At 38.8% G+C, this 19,141-nt stretch overlaps 1 protein-coding gene across 1 annotated transcript; it reads left to right on the top strand.

Annotated features, from left to right (window-relative positions):
* Positions 1-1,173: 1,173 nt before the first annotated feature.
* On the top strand, positions 1,174-19,141 carry LOC100789619 (5'-deoxynucleotidase hdd1). The gene is made up of 8 exons (XM_003516826.5): positions 1,174-1,841; positions 3,008-3,132; positions 15,717-15,754; positions 16,754-16,864; positions 16,953-17,032; positions 18,294-18,330; positions 18,555-18,596; positions 18,685-19,141. The coding sequence occupies exons 1-8, from the start codon at positions 1,575-1,577 to the stop codon at positions 18,768-18,770; spliced, it is 786 nt and encodes a 261-aa protein (XP_003516874.1). The 5' UTR covers positions 1,174-1,574; the 3' UTR covers positions 18,771-19,141.

Genomic DNA, 19,141 nt, shown 5'->3' with positions numbered 1-19,141 from the left:
AGAACAAAATTTCGGTTAAATTCATAAAACAAACAAACAAACAACAACAACTAACATAAATTTCATCAATTAAAAACATGACTAGATAGAGTTATCTCTTCATTAGAGCTTGTTGTCACCATTGATCCACACATTAGAGCAATGATCTCTTCAGCAGATCTTGATTTTCTTGGTTTACGCATCAGGACAATGATTTCTTTTGGGGATCAACCAGCCATTGCATACAACTCGATCAATCCTTGAGAACTAAACCCTGAAAAGATGGAAAACATCTTTCCTACATCATTATTGTTTTAAGCTCCATACAGTGGTGCTTAACACAACCATCACTTATATATATAGGTTTATTGTAAAAAAAAAGTCAAGTAAGCTTCTTCCACCTCTAATGACATTTGTAATTGCTTTCCTCAAAGTAGGAAGCAACCTATCTTTACTAGTTTTAATGAGTTTAGGACCATTGGGATATTCAGATAATATCTCCTTAGAAGTTGATACTATATCACTTTCATAATATAGAACAACAACGACTCCTTCCATCTTTAAACCATAAGGTGAATATCAAAACAACACATTGAGTTGCCTCACACCACCACTTATATTTTTTAGCATCTTGTACTATTTATCTCATGAGTTGATTTTGAGCAACAAATAAGATTGTATTGACAAAAAGGACGGTCCAGACCACATCGATCTCTACAAGGGTATTGTTGGCTTAAGACTATCATGAATATGGTTGTTAATCACAATATAAAACATTAACTTTAACTTTTTTAAAATTAAAATACTTTTTATACATTAAACAAAAAAATAACACAATGAAATTATGATTGTTTATGTTATTGCACACAATGAAATCACGATTCTGTTACAAATTTGGGGTGAAAATTAAATAACAAAACAAAATTACATTTTCGTTATACATTTGGGGTGAAATAAGATAATTCGAAAGAATGATAATTTAGTTGTATTATTTGGAGGTGAAAATAAAAATACAACATAATCACGATTTTATTATGTTATTTGAGAGTAAAAAAATTATACAATAAAAATGTAATTTTGTTGTATAATTTGAGGGGGTGTATAATTTGAGAGGAGGGGGGGAGTAATAATAAAATCGTGATTGTATAATTTGGAAGTGAAACAAATATATGTAGCAAAATCATAATTTTACTGCACATGTTCCACAAAGGAAGTATGTTTTCATAAAAAGAATAATTTAAAACAAGTTATCTACACACGTGGGTAATCTTAATAGCAATTGTGGTACCGGAAATAGGTGTCCCCATCCCAATTCCCACCATACACATTCCACGACCCACACTATACCTCTCAGGACCACTACTGAACCCCCAAAACCAAGGGTCCATCGTTGACGAACGAACCATCAAGAAACATCAGTCACAAACAAACAAAGCAATGAAACCACCAACAAACGACTCGCGACGAAACGAAACCAAACATACACATACACACTCAAGCATTGTGCTAATTAATTTCTCCCCTCTCTCTCTCTCTCTCTCTCTCAGACACACACACAACAACATCAAATTTTACAAAATAATTAAAAAAAAGAAATGGTGATTATTCATTATTCAGCAGCGTCTTGTTGTTGCGTGCCATCGCTGCACCGCTCTTCGCCTTCTCGCTCGATTCTCGCACCCGCAATCTTTTTCTTCCGCGACGCCGCTCCGAACCTCAGGCTCGTCTCGGTTTGGTCCCAACCTCCAGGCTCGGAGGGCTTCGGCGAACCCAACAAACACTCTTCTCGTGATGCCTCCGTTGGGTTCTCCGCTTCTTCTTCGTCGGTCATTGATTTTCTCACTCTCTGCCACCGCCTCAAGGTAACCTTACAATCACTAACCACTCACTTTTCCTTCAATTTTTCCTATGAAATTTTACGATAGATTATGTTCTATCATATACTTGATCATGGAATTACCAATTTACCCCCTTTTGTGGAAAAGAAATATTGTGAAAACCTGTGAGGGAAAAATTTGATGTAATACTATATGATGCCATTTCTTTAGTTTAAGAAAATGTTTTATTTTTGCCCTAATGATTGTTGTGAGAGTGTTATAAAGGTCAAAATGAACTCTTTCACATGACCCCTTGTACTGGAAAATGGTGAAAGCAACGAAGTATTTTTTTTTTTTATTATTAATGGTTTAAATGCTAAGGAAATGCATGGCTTTGTGCATGAAAGTGTGTGCATTGTTGATTTGATTTGTAGTGTCTTTAAATGAGAGCAATGGGGAATTGGCTGAATTATGACAATGAGGGTTGAAAATGGTGATGGAGAAGAAGCTTAAGAAATTGGATGTGTGTAAGATGTTCAACTATGGCAACATTTTTTTTTTCTTTATAAATTTCAAGTGAGATGAAATTTGCTTAGGGGGGAGAATATTAGAAGTGTATTATAATAGAGCTTACAATGATTTTACTCCTCTGAGAAGAAACTGTGAAAGTGAGAAAGTAAGGATGTATTTACCGTTGATTTAAAGTGTTAAGTTTGTGAGATACTTAATTCAAATCAAGAATAGATGCACTCTTACTTTCTTATTTTCAGTTATTGTTAGCTGCTTCTATTATTTCTATTAATAGCCACTAAGGTTTCACGCCCATGCTCCCATTCCTATTTTTCCTAGCATAGACTCTCCTATTAGAGGTTTATTATCAATACATTTTTGCTAAAAGCACATAAATTAAGAAGACAATGATTATTCTCAGTAACGATTTCTTTCCCATGTCATTTACATATGCAGAAACAATATATATCCGTCATGAATGTGCTCACTTTGGTTAAGGAAGCTTAAATTTTTTCTTTGTATTTATTCTTACTATACATTTTGTATCCAAATATCGTGTATACTGTTGGAATTAGGTTATTTGTATTTGATATACAAAGAAAATAATGATACGGTATGAATTGAGAAATTGAGGATGTAGACTGGTTCTGCAACACAAATGAATAATAATATAGTCTTTGTCATATATGTATGCCTTGTAGACCACAAAAAGGAAAGGATGGGTTAATCATGGGATAAAAGGTGCTGAATCGATTGCTGACCATATGTACCGCATGGCTTTAATGGCCTTGGTTTCCGGCGATGTTCCTGGATTGGATAGAGAAAGGTTTGACATTGAAATTTTCTTGTTATGAGTTTTTATAATGCTTATTTGTGTTTTGATCTTGAATCTTCAGTTTGTTTTATTGTGAGATGTATCCGTAGATTCCATGATTAAGTAGAACCATGAAAGTAGGTACATTGCTATAGCACATTCTTTGATTGTACATTGAAATCACATTGCTTGAATCTTATGTGCCCCTTTTGGTGTTGTTGAAAGGCTTTGTTGGATTGTTTTGTTTGAGGAGTGCTAGAAACACACTCTTTAACACGCTCCTTCAAACTATTAGGAGTATGAGAATAAAAGACTGAGAATAAAAGACTCTCTTTTATTCTTTGTTAGTTGATATGTTCTGTTAAGATTTGTAACAGTTGTTAAACAGCTCATAGGTCTCCTTTCTGTTAGAACTGTGTAACTAACTTAGCCTTTGCTAAGTTATGCTGCACCTTATAAATAGGACTAAGATTCTCTCTGTAATTCAGTTTTTATCTTTCTCAGTTTTATACAATTGATTTTCCTAAGAGTTTCTCTCTTCTTCTAGATATTTTCTTTGGTTTCTTTCTCTTAATATGGTATCATAGAGCCTTTTTCCTTCCCCTGTGAGAAAATGGCGTCACCTTCCACAACTTTTTCCCAAACAGTAGCTTGCAAGCTTGATGAGAAAAGTTACATGAATTGGCACCAGCAAGTTAATGCTGTCCTTCGAGCTCATCAATTAGAAAAATATGTCGTCAATCCTGTTGTTCCTCTCAAGTACCTCTCCGAAGAAGATCGTGCAGCTGGGACAATCAATCCAGAATTTACGAATTGGGATCGTCAAGATGCTCTAATCATGTCTTGGCTTCTTTCTACGCTTTCTGATTCAATTCTCAGTCGTGTTGTGACTTGTTGTCATTCATTCCAAGTCTGGAATGCCATTTGCTCCCATTTTCATGGTCTTACGCGTGCAAGAACTACGCAATTACGCTTGGAACTGCGAACCATCAAGAAAGGCAACAAATCTTGCAGTGAGTATCTGCAAAGAATTCAGCAATTGTGCGATACTCTAACAGCAACTGGTGATGCAATCTCCAATCGTGAACAAACAGATGCTATTCTTGGTGGTCTTCCTCCTGAATATGAAGCTCTCATCTACAATCACAACATTTCTTACTCGTGATGCTGATGTCTCTGTTCTTGATATCGAAACCATGATTCTTGCGCATGAAGCGCGTCTTGAGTAACACAAGCAAACTGCTCTACAGGAGCCTCTAACATTGAATCTTGCTGAATCTACTTCAGTGTCACATTCTGTTCCAGCCAACATTCCAGAAAATCACGTAGTTGCGAACTACGTTTTTGCTCAAGGAGCTGCTACTGCAAATTCTACGCCGTTCTCCTCGAATCAAAACCAGTACTCCTCTCAAGGGAGCTTTCCGGCGAACGGCGGTGGCTATGGCCGTGGACAGAATCGCGGCCGTGGCGCACAAGGTCGCGGTGGCCAAGTCCAGTGTCAGATCTACAAGAAACGTGGCCATGAAGCCTCAACGTGTTACCACAGGTCCGCTGTGGCTCCGTTTGGCAACTTCGGATCCCCATACTCTTTCTTTGGACCATCTTTCTCTGGGCCATCCTTCTCTCAGATTGGTCCGTATGGCTTTCTGCTTCAACACAGTTTTGCACCACCCAACTTTGGTGCTCCGCAATTTTTTGGCAACATGCAGCAACCACACTTTGCTAATGGCACCACTCCCACTCCCTGGATGCCATACTTACCTGGTCCACATTTTCAGAACCCAGCGCCTCCTTTTGGTTATCAACCCACTATCCCACCCAATAATGGCACCACCCTCCAGCAGCAACAAATTCCACCTACTGCTAACATTTCCCAGGCTTGGTTTCCAGATTCAGGTGCTTCACACCATGCAACCAATGATCCACATAATCTCCTTCAGAGCAGTCAAGCTGCAGGAAATGAACATATCCTAATGGCTAATGGCACAGGTACAAGAATCTCTTCCATAGGCTCAAATCTGTTTAGGTCCCCCTATTTTCCAAACACTACTCTCTCCCTTAAAAATTTACTGCTAGTTCCCTCCCTTACCAAAAATTTACTTAGTGTTAGTAAATTCACTCGCGATAATAACTGTTTCTTTGAGTTTCATCCTTCCTATTGCTGTGTTAAATCTCAGGATTCACATAAAGTTCTTCTTCAAGGAGCTCTTGGAGAAGATGGCTTATACAAGCTTTACCCTTCACTTGCAAGAACCACTTCTCATAACAACAGCGCACACTCTTCTGCTAGTGTCCACAACAGTCTCCTTAGTCCAAAAGAAATTCATAATACTGTTGTATCTAGTTCTTTTAAACTTTGACATCAAAGACTAGGCCATCCTAACAAGGATGCACTAGCAATTGTACTAAATTAGTTCTTTTAAACTTTGGCATCAAAGACTAGGCCATCCTAACAAGGATGCACTAGCAATTGTACTAAATAAATGTAATATACCCTTTATCAATAAAACTAGCAGTGATTTTTGTAATTCTTGCTCTATAGCCAAATCTCACAAACTACCCTCTTCTCCCTCTTCTACTGTTTATACTGCACCTCTTGAATTAGTATTCTTTGATGTTTGGGGGCCCTCTTCAGTAGAGTCATCTTGTGGATTCTTGTATTTCCTAACTTGTGTTGATGCCTATTCCAGATTCACCTGGATTTATCTGCTTAATCATAAATCTGATGTTTCTAACAAGTTTCAGCTTTTTAAAGCTATGGCAGAAAAACAGTTTCGAACACTGCTTAAATCTATTCAAACTGATGGAGGAACAGAATTTAAACCACTGACACCTTTACTTCAGCAGCAGGGAATCATTCACAGGTTAACTTGTCCTTATACCCATCATCAAAATGGGTCTGTAGAAAGAGAGCACAGGCAGATTGTTGAGTTGGGTCTTGCTATGTTAAATCAAGCATCCATGCCTTTGGAATATTGGGATCATTCCTTCCTCACTACCACCTATCTCATTAATCTTCTTCCATCATCATCACTTAATTTTGAAATCCCTTACTACACTCTTTTTAAAAGAGTTCCTGATTACAATGCACTTAGAGTTTTTGGCTGTGCTTGCTTTCCGTGTCTAAGACCATATAATCAGTCAAAGTTACAGCCTAGGTCTGAAGAATGTCTATTTTTGGGCTATTCTGAAAATCACAAGGGCTACAAGTGTTTGAGCAAACAAGGAAAAATATACATCTCTAAAGATGTGATATTCAATGAAACTCACTTCCCCTTTCCTAGTCTCTTCTCTCCAAAATCTCCCAACACTAGCAGCAATTGCATTCCTGTACCCTTCACTAATACACAATCCTTTATCTTACCACCTTCCAATCCTCCTATACCTACTGCTTCCTCCTCATCCACAGAAAATTTCTCTCTTCCCTCACCTAGTCAAAATCCTTCATCAACCAATCAGTCTAATTCCGAAAATACTGCACCGGTTTCCTCTACCAATCCAGTCATACCTCCTAACATTCATCCTATGACAACTAGATCAAAAAATGGAATTGTCAAGCCTAGACTCCAACCAACCTTGCTTCTAACTCATGCTGTGCCTAAAACTGTCAAAACAGCACTTAAAGATCCTAAGTGGAAAGATGCTATGGATGAAGAAATGGCTGCATTACTCAAAAACAATACATGGGAACTGGTTCCTAAACCTCCTACTAGGCAACCAATTGGTTGCAAGTGGGGTTTTAGAGTCAAGCATAATTCAGATGGGCCTGTCAGTAAGTACAAGGCACGTCTTGTAGCAAAAGGCTTCCATCAACAACCTGATTTTGATTTCAAAGAAACATTTTCCCCAGTTGTGAAACCTATAACAATCAGAACTATTCTGACTTTAGCCACTTCCTTTCATTGGGATCTTCAGCAAATTGACATTAACAATGCCTTTTTAAATGGAAAGCTTGAAGAAACTGTCTATATGCAGCAGCCCCCAGGTTTCGAACATGACAGTAACCTTTTTTTTTTTTTTGATCAGCCAAAATATATTATATTATAAATGAAAGAAAGTACCGGAGGTACTATAATTACAGTATTAGTGCTAGGTATGCTGCTGGAACCACTAGTGTGAAGATCCAGATTGCAGACCTGATAAATTACTACAGTGAAATACCCATCATTTCTATCCTATAAACAAAAAGCTACTGGTAGATTACTAGACCAGTAGGTATATGAGTCAACAAAATCTTTCTCAAACCCTCTAAGCCATGACCAGATTAGAAATATTGCATCTTCCAGCAGCTTGCTTCCATTGAAAGGTTCATTTAGGAAGACATTTCGATTTCTGTGCTGCCAAATAGACCAGGTTAGGGCCACCCACCAGCACTTCCATCTAGAATACTGCTTTCCACCATTTGTGCCCATTGTTTGCTGCATGAAATGTTGCCTGGGATTAATAGGTAAAGCTCCCATGGTTTGAATCCAGGAGAAGGATTCCCACCATAAGGGCTGTGTCTTTGGGCAATCAAAAAATAGGTGAGAGGCTTCCTCCTCCTTGCTTCTGCAAAAAGGACAGATTGTGTCATTCATCTGTATTTGTCTTCTTCTCAAATTAGCTTTGGTTGGTAGTCTGTCTTTGATCAGTCTCCATGCAAAAATTTGAGCTTTTGTTGGGATTTTTAGCTTCCATAGATCCTCCAGTGCCTCATCCAGGTTGTCCCCTACTGTGGCCTCTTGTAGCAGGTAATATGCACTTTTAGTAGAGTACTGTCCTGTAGATTCGGGTTTCCATATCCAGCAGTCAGTGATCTGATTTTGGATTTGAATCTATGATATGTCATCCATAAATCTGACAGCTGCATCTACTTCACTGTCAAATAGGGGTCTTCTCCACTCAAGATTCCATTCCCAAACTGTTTCGGTTTGTCTCCCCGCTTGCTGAATGAGTCTTTGCTGTTGGCAGGAGACTTGATATAGCCTGGGGTATTTCCTCATTAATGCTTCCCCTCCTCGTACCCATCTGTCCTCCCAAAATCTGAATTTATCCCCACAGCCTAGCTTCCATTCTGTTTCAGTTTGCAACACAGTATTCATCTTTTGTTCATGAATCACCGACTGTAAGTCCTTCCACCATATTGATGCCTTGGGGGCTCTTTTTCCTTCAGCTAATGCTCTCCACCCTCCATATTTTGAATCCAGTATTTTAGCCCATATTTCTGAATTTTGCTGCATCAAATTCCACCACCACTTACCCAGCAATGCTTTGTTGAATAGGCTGATGTCTTTTATTTCCAGTCCACCCTTTTGTTTTGGGAGACAAATTGTGTCCCATTTGACCCTTGCTATTTTCTTCTGATCTATTCCTCCTCCCCATAGGAACCTTCTCTGTATTTGAATCAGCTTGTCCGCTACCTTATTGGGAATCCTGAAAAAAGAGAGAAAGAAAATAGGGATAGATGTTAGGATGGATTTTATAAGGATCACTCGCCCCCCAAAGGATAAGTGTCTCTGTTTCCATCTCGCTAATTTTTTTTCACTCTTTCTAATGATCGGATCCCAAAGCTCACTACGCCTTGGATTAGCCCCTATGGGTATTCCTAGATAAGTGAATGGCATAGACAGAATTCTGCAATTCAAGTAACCCGCAGCCTGCATTATCCATTGCTGTGATTGTCCCATAGCCCCAAAACAGCTCTTCGCATAATTTATTTTAAGGCCCGATGCAAGTTCGAAAGCCCTCAGAATAAACTTGATTGTCTTAACATTTTGCATGTTAGCCTCTCCAAAAAATATGGTGTCATCAGCATATTGTAAAATGCTAACAGGTACATTTTTCTCCCCCACAAAAAACTCAGTGAACATCTCCTGGTTGACTGCTTCCCTCATAAGTCCAGTGAGCCCCTCAGCTACAATATTGAACAGTAGGGGTGCAAGGGGGTCACCTTGTCTAAGACCTTTTTGGGGAACAAACTCTGTTGTGGGACACTTCCATTAACTAACACCGACACCGTGGCAGATTTAAGACAGCCTTCAATCCAAAGTATCCATTTTTTGCAGAACCCCAACCTCCTCAGCATGTAAGAGAGAAAGTTCCATGAAACTGAATCGTAGGCTCTTTCAAAATCGACCTTGAATATCATGCATGACTTTTGTTCCCTCCTTGCCTCCTCTACTACTTCATTAGCAATGACAACGCTGTGTAATAAGTGTCTTCCGGCTATGAAAGCAGATTGACGTTCATCTATAATAGATGACATAGTTCTCTTCAATCTGTTGGCTAGCAGCTTAGCCACGATTTTGTAGACGCAGCCTATGAGCGAGATGGGTCTGAAATCGTTGAGGCATTGCGGGTCAGTCACCTTGGGTATTAAGGCAATAAATGAAGCATTAGCTCCCCTTGGGATAACACCATTTGCATGAAATTCATCTATAAATCGGAGGACATCTGGTTTCAAAATCTGCCAGAATTGCTTGATGAATTTAAAATTAAATCCATCGGGCCCTGGGCTCTTTTCGCTATCACAGTCCCACACCGCTGTCCTGATTTCTACCTCGCTGAAGCTTTCCACCAGCCTTTGGTTCTCTCGCTGTCCAATACTATGGAAGCTGATGCCATTTAAATTTGGTCTGCTGTGCATGGATTCTTGGAATCTTTGCTGAAAAAAACTGCGGACTTCCTCTTTGACTCTATTTGGCTCATCAATCCAGGACCCGTTAATAACCACACCATTTAATACATTAAATCTGCGGTGTGAGTTAATCAGCAGGTGGAAGTAACGGGAGTTACAGTCGCCTTCCTTGATCCATTTAGATCTCGCCTTCTGCCTCATTAAAGATTCGTGAGCTTGAGCTGCTGTCCAAAGATCTTGCTGTAGCCTCTTTCTAATTGTAATTTCTTGGGGAGTCATCTGCCTATCTGCTGCTTCAGATTCCAATTTATTAAGCTCTGCCGAACCCTCTTAAATGTATCTCCGAACTGCTCTTTGTTCCATGACTTCAGCTTTTCCTTAAGACGTTTGATCTTCTCTTTGAGTACAAAGCCACCCCAGCCACTCAGCTGTGTTTGAGTCCAGCATTCCTTCACTATCTTCCCAAAAGACTTATCCTTGAGCCAACAATCGAGTACTCTGAATGGTTTTGCCCCCCAATCTACATTTTTAGATTTAAATAATACTGGACAGTGGTCAGAGAAATTTCGTTCTAGGACAAATTGCGAACTAGCTGGCCATTTAGTGAGCCAATCTGAGGAAACAAAAGCTCTGTCTAACTTGCTTCTAGCTGTCCCATTTGGTCTAAACCAAGTATATTTTCTCCCAATACATGGTGGTTCAACCACGTCAAGATCCTCTAGCCATTCATTGAATTCATTACTGGGTGTGTCAGTCATCCCTCTTTGTGATATGCCCACCCTTTCCGATGCATTCCTTACACTGTTAAAATCTCTCACCAGGCACCATAACCCATTCGGATTTAGGATCTTGAGCTGTTTTATAGACTCCCATAAAACTCTTTTGTTTTGGCTATCGCAAGGGGCATAGATATTGATTATGCAGAGCTTCTGATCTTCGTTGTTCCACTTCCCTTCCAAAAGAATGAATCCCCTGCCGCAGACCCTCCTATCTACTTTGAAACTTTTATCACTCCATAAACACAGTAGACCACCTGCTGTGTTTGATGCAGGCTGAATCTCCCAACTCACATCAGAGTCACCCCATAAGGATTGACACATTGTGGAATCAATTTGTTGCTTCTTCGTCTCCTGCAGACATAATAAATCTACCTTGTGTTTCCTCACCAACCTTCTAATTGCAGACCACTTGACCCCCCTCCCCAGCCCCCTTACATTATAAGTTAAAATATTCATGGGGCACACTTCTATTTCCCAACTTTTCTGCCTCTTTCCTATCCCTGTTTTCCATGTCACTGATCATTTCAATGAATCTTTCGTGATTTGTATCAGCTGTTACCCCCATTTGCTGTATCATTTGCCAGTGATGTTCTGCCTCCTGTAACTCTTGTGGGTTATCATCAGGTGAGGTTCTTAGCTTGCTGTTGGGTGTTTCGGCCTCTTTTCTAATCATAGAAAAATTCTCCAGGCCCAGCTCGGAGTGATCCTGATTAGCGATGTCTGCTTTGTCTTCATTTTTCTGATTCTGTTGTTGCTTTTTGCGCCCCTTATTTCTGGAGTACACCATCAGCAAAGCCCTGTTTTCATTTTTATTAGTTACTGGGCTCAAATTTTGTTTTTTTTGTGTTACTGGTGTGTTAAGTTTAGTGAGGCCCAATATCGGAGGCCCACTTTCATCAGCTTCTAAGTCATCATCTTCCTTGCTGATATATCCTTCCCAAGCGGTGCCAATCTCTTCACGGGTATTATTTGTGAGGTTGCTTCTAGCATTCAGGGCACGTGGCCCTTCGAAATTGGTTAGGGCTGGCCCACCAAAACTTTTGTTTAAATGCACTGTAAATTGGGGTGCATGTTCAACGGATACCAGCTCAAATGCCATAGCTGCAGGGATTTTCTTTGGGATATCTTCCTCATAGACTTTCTTCTGGTCACTCCCTTTTTCCTCATTTGTGTAATCTGTACCGCCCTCCTCTGAAATCTGCTGTGCTGACGCTGCCCCTTTTGCAGCTTCTAGGTCAATTGCTACCGTGTCATTGGGGTTCGCGCTATGTTCCCATTGACTCGGGTTATTACCCCGCAGTTCGTCACATGGACCGATAGGTATCGGGCTTTGTCTTTGGTGCCCGGCGCGTGTGCTACCTTCAGAACAGTCACCGCCGATATGGTGTCGTGCATGGGCGGCGTCGATTTCTTCTACGGTGTTTCTGATCTGTTCCCCGGCGTCACTCTCTTCTGATTCAACCTCCTCCGACGAGCCACCACTATCTCGAGCATGGCATCTGCAACAATGGTTTTCAGGCCCTACCTCTTCAACGATATGCACTTGATGCGTCTCGTCGGCGATGCATATGTTGATTGTATGTTGCAGTGGGGGTCTCCAAGCGGTTCTGACTAGCACTCTTGCTCTGTCCAGTCTCCGGAGCTCGTCTACATCATCGTCTACCTCCACCGGTTCTCCGATTACCGCCACCATCTTCTTAATGTGCTCCACATCCCAGGCTATCATGGGTATGCCCCAACATTGAACCCAAATTAGCCGCTGCCCTGTTTTCATGCTGGGGTTCCACTTCTCCAGCATATAGAATGGCGTCGACCCGTGCCTTACTTCCTCCACTGATGTCTCCTCTGCCCTGGTGTCCGATAAGCCTAATAGTAAGAACATATCCTCCCCTATGTACTTCGGCACAACTTCTTGTCCAAACTCCCACACAATTTCTTCTTCAGCCTCATGGAGTGTCTTCATATTCTTTACTCGACCCACCCAGGCATCTGAAAACCATCTTTTAGCTTCTGCCGGGATATCAAGATGAATCGAGGTTTGTGACCCGCCTGGGCTGTATGTTGTGAACTGTGGGTCTCGGGTCTGCCCTGCCGCTGTTTTGAGCACGGCCTGTTTGTATGAATGCGAAACTACCCTGGGTTGTAGAAGATGCTGTCGTGATGCTCTGTTTTCATGGTGTCCCTTGTATCTTCCAGCTTTCCATGTTTTGGGTGCTGACTTTGTGTCTGGGCTTATGCCTTTCCCTCGTTCGAACTTCGGTATGTTTACATATAGCTTCATGCCGCCTATTACCAGGTTGTCGAGTTGCCTTTCTAGTCTTCTCACGTCTGTCACCCCACTGAACCTCACAAAACCGTACCTCCTCCCCCCCTTGTTCCGGTGTTTGGAAATGAAGACCTCGCGTACCTGCCCCCATTTTTTGAAGTGAACCCAAAGGTCCTTCTCATTTGCCTCTTCCGGAAATCTGGTGAAGTAGAAGCTGGATATGTCGGGTCTTTCCCTCCAGTTTGTTTGTCGTACAAGGCTATGTCCGGCGTAGCTTCGCCCGGGATCCTTCCTATCTCTCAGTCCTTCCCTCTTTCTGGTCCTTACCTTTACCCACCCATCAGCTCTCTCCCTCTCATTGTCTCTCTGATCGCTCTCCGTTTCGTATCTCTCATTTCCCTCACCTCGCTCTCTCTCTTTCCCTCTCGCTCTATCTCTCATCGTATTTACCTGTACATGACAGTAACCTTGTTTGTAAACTTAACAAGGCTCTCTATGGGCTGAAGCAAGCACCTCATGCATGGTTTGAAAAGCTTTCAGCAACTCTCATCTCTCTTGGGTTCAAGGCTAGCAAGTGTGACCCTTCCTTATTTGTCTCTTCCTCATGTGGAAACACAACTTATGCGCTTGTCTATGTGGATGACATAATCCTCACTAGAAATAACAGTGTTCTAATTCAGCAACTTATTTCACAGCTAAACTCTATTTTCTCTCTTAAACATCTTGGCAAGTTGGACTACTTCCTTGGGATTGAAATCAAGTATAATTCCGCAGGTTCTGTCATGCTTTCTCAAACCAAATACATCTCAGATTTGCTTGAAAGAGTAAATATGGAAGAAGCTAAAGGAATTTCCACCCCTATGGTTAGTAATCTCAAATTGTCAAAGCAAGAAACTACATGCTTTGAGAACCCTACGCTGTACAGATTTGTGGTTGGTGCTTTGCAATATGCAACAATCACACCACCAGAAATTAGCTTCTCAGTAAACAAAGTCTGCCAGTACATGTCCAAACCCATGAAAGAGCATTGGAGAGCTGTCAAATGCATACTTAGGTACCTTAAAGGAACTATAATGCATGGTTTGCTAATCAAACCTGCCAAGACCACTCCTTCTATCAAGATTTTTGGGTTCTGTGATGCTGATTGGGCTGCAGATCAGGATGATCGTAGATCCACTTCAGGAGCTTGCTTTTTTCTTGGGCCTAATTTGGTCTCATGGTGGGCTAAAAAGCAAGTTTTGGTTGCTAAATCAACAACTGAGGCAGAATATCGAAGTCTGGCTCAAGTTACTTCTGAAATTCTCTGGCTTGAATCTCTTCTCAAGGAGCTTCACATTCCTTTTGATACTCCTCTAATTTTTTGTGACAATCAGAGTTCAGTAGCTTTAGCTCACAATCCTATTCTTCATGCTCGTACTAAGCACATGGAACTTGACATTTTCTTCGTTAGAGAAAAAGTTCTCAGGAAGGATCTTGTTGTCTCTCATATTCCTTCTCAGGAGCAGGTTGCAGATATCATGACTAAGCCTCTCTCAACCAACAGATTCCTAAGTTTACGTGACAAACTCAATGTAGTTGATTGTGCCAATCAACCACCTGGAGTTTGAGGGGGGGAATGTTAGGAGTATGAGAATAAAAGACTCTCTTTTATTCTTTGTTAGTTGATATGTTCTGTTAAGATTTGTAACAGTTGTTAAACAACTCATAGGTCTCCTTTCTGTTAGAACTGTGTAACTAACTTAGCCTTTGCTAAGTTATGCTGCACCTTATAAATAGGACTAAGATCTCTCTCTGTAATTCAGTTTTTATCTTTCTCAGTTTTATACAATTGATTTTCCTAAGAGTTTCTCTCTTCTTCTAGATATTTTCTTTGGTTTCTTTCTCTTAATACAAACACGCTCTCCTTATTTGGTTAAAATTTTTTGAAAACTACAAAATTAGGAGAGTCATTAAATATGATTGGGACCCACCAAATTTTGTCATTTCCAATAAATTTCAGCCATGAGAAAGAGTGTGTTAGAGAGTGTGTTCCTAGCATTTTTCGTCTTGTTTATATAGTTGTGACCTTTCTGTTTTACTATAGTATCTTTCTATTCTATGCAATTTGTTATATTCAGCTTGGTTTGCTTTATTGGCCTCTTTTTTTTTATATAAATGTTTAGAATTTCAATGACCATAAAGATTAAAGGGTAAATTAAATGGTTTCTTGCATATATCCAATTTGAGGAATATTGTACTAGCTATTAATATTTCAATGTTATGATTTCATTTTGAGGCTTAAATTGCGTATTGTGCAATAAATAGCTTTCTTTTCATTATGGGTGAGCCAACAAGGTGACCTTGGGTTATGTATTTGCTAGAAAGAACAACTTAAAATTAGAAACAACTCTTGCAGCTAGAGATATTGACTTAAGCAAGGGCCAAATCATTCAACTGCTGGTCCATTTTGGGGCGTAGTTTCACCTCTTAAATTAAAAAGAAAATAAAAAGTCTTGCATTAAATTTTGGCTGGATAATGAATTGCCTTTTTCAAATTCTTGTTCAAGCTATACCCTCTAAGCTTGTTGCAAAGCTGCTACGTAATTTGTTGTTGTCACAGATTAGTGAGGCATTTCTTTGTCGGTGATATTTGTAATTTTGTACAGTCTAGATGGTATAAAGAGAATGCAAACTATGCACACTCGTCATTCGCCAAAATAACAGATTTCTTTTACCTTGTGAATACTGTCTGTCTAATAGTGTAATAGTGTCAGTCAGTATGTTTATATCTCACCTCACTGATTTTTGTCCTAAACTTCCTTATCTCTGTAAATTCATTTTTGTTGGAGTAATTTACTTTGTTTACTTGCCCCCATTCCTGTTATTTATATTTACTGGATTTGTTTTAGGTGATCCATTTGGGTTTCGCTTTACACTCTTTTTTCCTGCTGTACAGATGTATTAAAATAGCACTCGTGCATGATATTGCAGAGGGTATGTCTGATTTCCTCTGATTGAATTTTTTCTGCATTTCTTTATATCTTGGTGACAAATTTTACATTGGATGAATTGCTTGCTGTATTGGCTTGAAATCAATTTTTTCAAATTTCATTCAAAATGACTGGATGATGACTCATGTCCTTGAAAGCTGAAATCATTGGTAATTTTCACAATGCAGTGTAGCATAAATTGTAGAGGACGTGCTCATTTATTTATGTTATGTGAGCATCCCTCTCTGCCTGGAAGAGCAGTTAATTCTCAAAATTCAGTTCCCCAGCTTTATGAAAATCAATGGATTAATAGCATGTTGAATATTGCTAGGTAATCATTATTAAATACTGACTCTGCTTATTAAATTATTGAATAAGATGAAAAATCTAACTTGAATACTTAGGTAGTGTTTGGTGCAACCTTTTTTGAGCTTTTCTTATCCTTAAAAATAGCACTTGGGTCAAACACATTTTCTAAAATGCTCTTAAGAAATTAAGAACCTCCCCAGTTTTAAAGGAAAACAAGTTAAGGCTCCCTCTTCCCCCCGCCAATATCTCTCCTCTCCTCTCGTTCTCTCTCTCTCTCTGTCTGCTTTCTCAGTCTCTTTCTCCCCTTGATATTCCATCTCTCCTTCCATGCTCTCTCTCTCATAATCTCTTTTAAGCAAAAAGAAATGAAAACTGCTAAGCAGCTTTTACTTCTAAAACTCTTATTTTGAGTTATTTTAAAGTAGTTGTTCCTAAAAAACTAAGTTGGGCCAAACATAGCCATAGATAATAACATGTACAAGGAATGAAAAATTCAATAAAAGAATGTTGGATTAATTGACTTTGTTCCTCAAATTTTGACTTAGTTGTATGTGATTGTGAATACTCAACACATTGGTTTTCCTCAAGTATACATAAGAAAAAGATAAAAGGAATTGGATAAGGTATCAAGTCTTCTTTAATATATTGCTGATTATAATTTATTGAAGTTTGAGCATGGTTTTGCATTCAATAGCTATTGTAGGAGATATAACACCATCTGATGGTGTGCCCAAGGCTGAAAAGAGCAGAATGGAGCAGGAAGCCTTAAGCAAAATGTGTGAACTTCTCGGTGGAGGGATAAGAGGTATTGCAAATTATTTTTCTGGGAAACTTTTACAGAGATTCCAAATTTGGCATCAAATTTACTTGAGGCCACTTTGTTTTTATTACAGCTGAAGAGATCAAAGAACTTTGGGCAGAGTATGAAAACAATTCTTCTTTAGAGGCAAATCTTGTAAAGGATTTTGACAAGGTATCTGTTTGAATGGTGTGTTTTATGGTTATATTGAACTTCTCTTTGGTGGTTTCTTCCCTCTTGCAAATCAACTTCAGTGCACCACCAACTTTAAATCCTATAATTAAGTTTCCAAATCAGTTGTCCGTTTTCCTTAAATCAAACAGAATTTACCAAATTAAGAACATTTTAATTTGTCTTCTATGCATTGGTATGAAACTAGGTCAGATGATAAGTTCCATGAATAAACAAGAGAAAAGAATAGTTCTAGATTCTCTGAATTGTGGTTGTAGAAAAATAAACTACAGAGAATAAAATAAAACTATGTATTCAGCTGATAAAGTTTTGGCAAAAAATATTTCAGACATGACAAATGACCTCTAGGCTCTACATGATCAGTTTTGACAAATTTTTAACACTTACAGTGTTTTTTTAATCAAGGGAAATATTAGAATGTGTGGGTTTGAGCCTAACTCAACCCTACAAAATTGGCTTATAAGGTAAGGGTTGCCTCCTACCTATATACTCTATCTTGACACTATTTTTAGCTGATGTGGGACTTGATTTTTCCCAATAAGTCCTCTCACGCCCAGTACTTTTTGGGTTTGGTGCATGGATAATATGGTAGGTTATCGGTAATAGATTTAGGATAGGCTCCAATACCATCTTAAGAAAGAGGAAACAAAGGCATTGAACTGAAATTGTGTGTCTGTATGCACCACGGATGAGAGTTTATACTCCCTTCATCTCATTATAATTGTCGTCCCATACCAGTTTGTTTACTCAGACCAAGAAAAACTAATAAACAAATGAAAAAGAATAATAATTTTACAAAATTAACCTTATCATCATTAATTCATTTTTAGTTTTTGTAGTCCATATCATTAATATTATAAGGGATATAAGTGAAAAAAAACAATTAATATTATATTGAAAAGCTAAAATGACAATTATTTTGGGACAATTTTTTTTTTCTTACACGACTATTATTATGGGATGGAGGGAGTATAAGCTTATTGTATTAATTACACATAAATATATATTCAGTTTCCTTAATTAGAGGTTATATCCCTATAAACTACAATTATTACGATGAATGCAGTCTGATTTTCAACAGGAAACATGAGAGGGGTTAAATATAAGGGGTTTTGTAACAAATTTAGACAATAAAGTGTAATTTACATTACTATTTTATGTTTTCATAACATGCATCTCTGGAACTGTAATACCGGGACCATGTTCATTTCTAATTGCATTTGTCCTTGTTCATTCTGATCAGGTTGAGATGATTCTGCAAGCGCTGGAATATGAAACAGGTACGTTATAGATAGATATATTAGCATGTGAACATTGAATTCCTATCACCATTCCACCTTATGTTTGGAATTCTTAAACAGTTGAACTCCAACTTTTTGACGACTGATGAGTTGATAATTGATAGTTCTTCCTAAAGTGAATGCTATTTTTACTTTTGCTACATACTCTTCATGATACGTTACAAAGATGCCAAGTATCTCAGATTATATTCTACCTTGTGCAGAACATGGAAAAGTGTTGGATGAATTCTTCCTTTCAACTGCAGGTAGAATTGAAACTTTAGTCATAAATGAAATGCTCATAATTTTTATTTGATCCTGTGTCAACCTCTTCATCTTTTACTTTGTCTTCAGGGAAGTTTCAAACTGAAATCGGAAAAAGTTGGGCGGCTGAGATCATTTCAAGAAGAAAATCTTTATCAGCAAAAAGGCCACGTTGATATAGTGCCTGACAAGTCATGCCATCTTGGCTTGAGTGATCATGGTTGGTCAGATTAACAGAATAGCTAAGTTAACCAGAACCCATAAGCATGATTTCTTGCAAATCCTGGTTCTGGAATTTTGACATAATTTGGGGTGACACCTATTAGTTGTCCCTGCCTGATAATTTCTTTGGAATCATTTTTTGTCTATCTTGGTGACGCATTTAAACCTAGCCTTTATTTCTATTCTTTTCTTTTGTTAACATTGGTATGTAAATTAATATCAAATATTTAGGCAAGTTTTCAATAACCTGTAATTTGCCTAAGAAATAGTTGGAAGTTGTAAGTAACTACTTGATTTTAGTTTAGGAAGTCAACTTGAATATGAA

The sequence above is a fragment of the Glycine max genome, chromosome 1, assembly GCF_000004515.6.
Source record: "Glycine max cultivar Williams 82 chromosome 1, Glycine_max_v4.0, whole genome shotgun sequence".
Classification (NCBI taxonomy): Eukaryota; Viridiplantae; Streptophyta; class Magnoliopsida; order Fabales; family Fabaceae; genus Glycine; species Glycine max.
This window is presented reverse-complemented; position numbering and strand designations above follow the sequence as displayed.

What these genes read in the sequence shown, in the direction of transcription:
- LOC100789619 (XM_003516826.5), top strand. Translation starts at nt 1,575, where the DNA reads ATGGTGATTATTCATTATTCAGCAGCGTCTTGTTGTTGCGTGCCATCG. An exon ending in TTGTAAAGGATTTTGACAAG is followed by an intron (nt 17,033 to 18,293) that starts GTATCTGTTTGA and finishes CATTCTGATCAG; the next exon opens with GTTGAGATGATTCTGCAAGC. An exon ending in AGCGCTGGAATATGAAACAG is followed by an intron (nt 18,331 to 18,554) that starts GTACGTTATAGA and finishes TACCTTGTGCAG; the next exon opens with AACATGGAAAAGTGTTGGAT.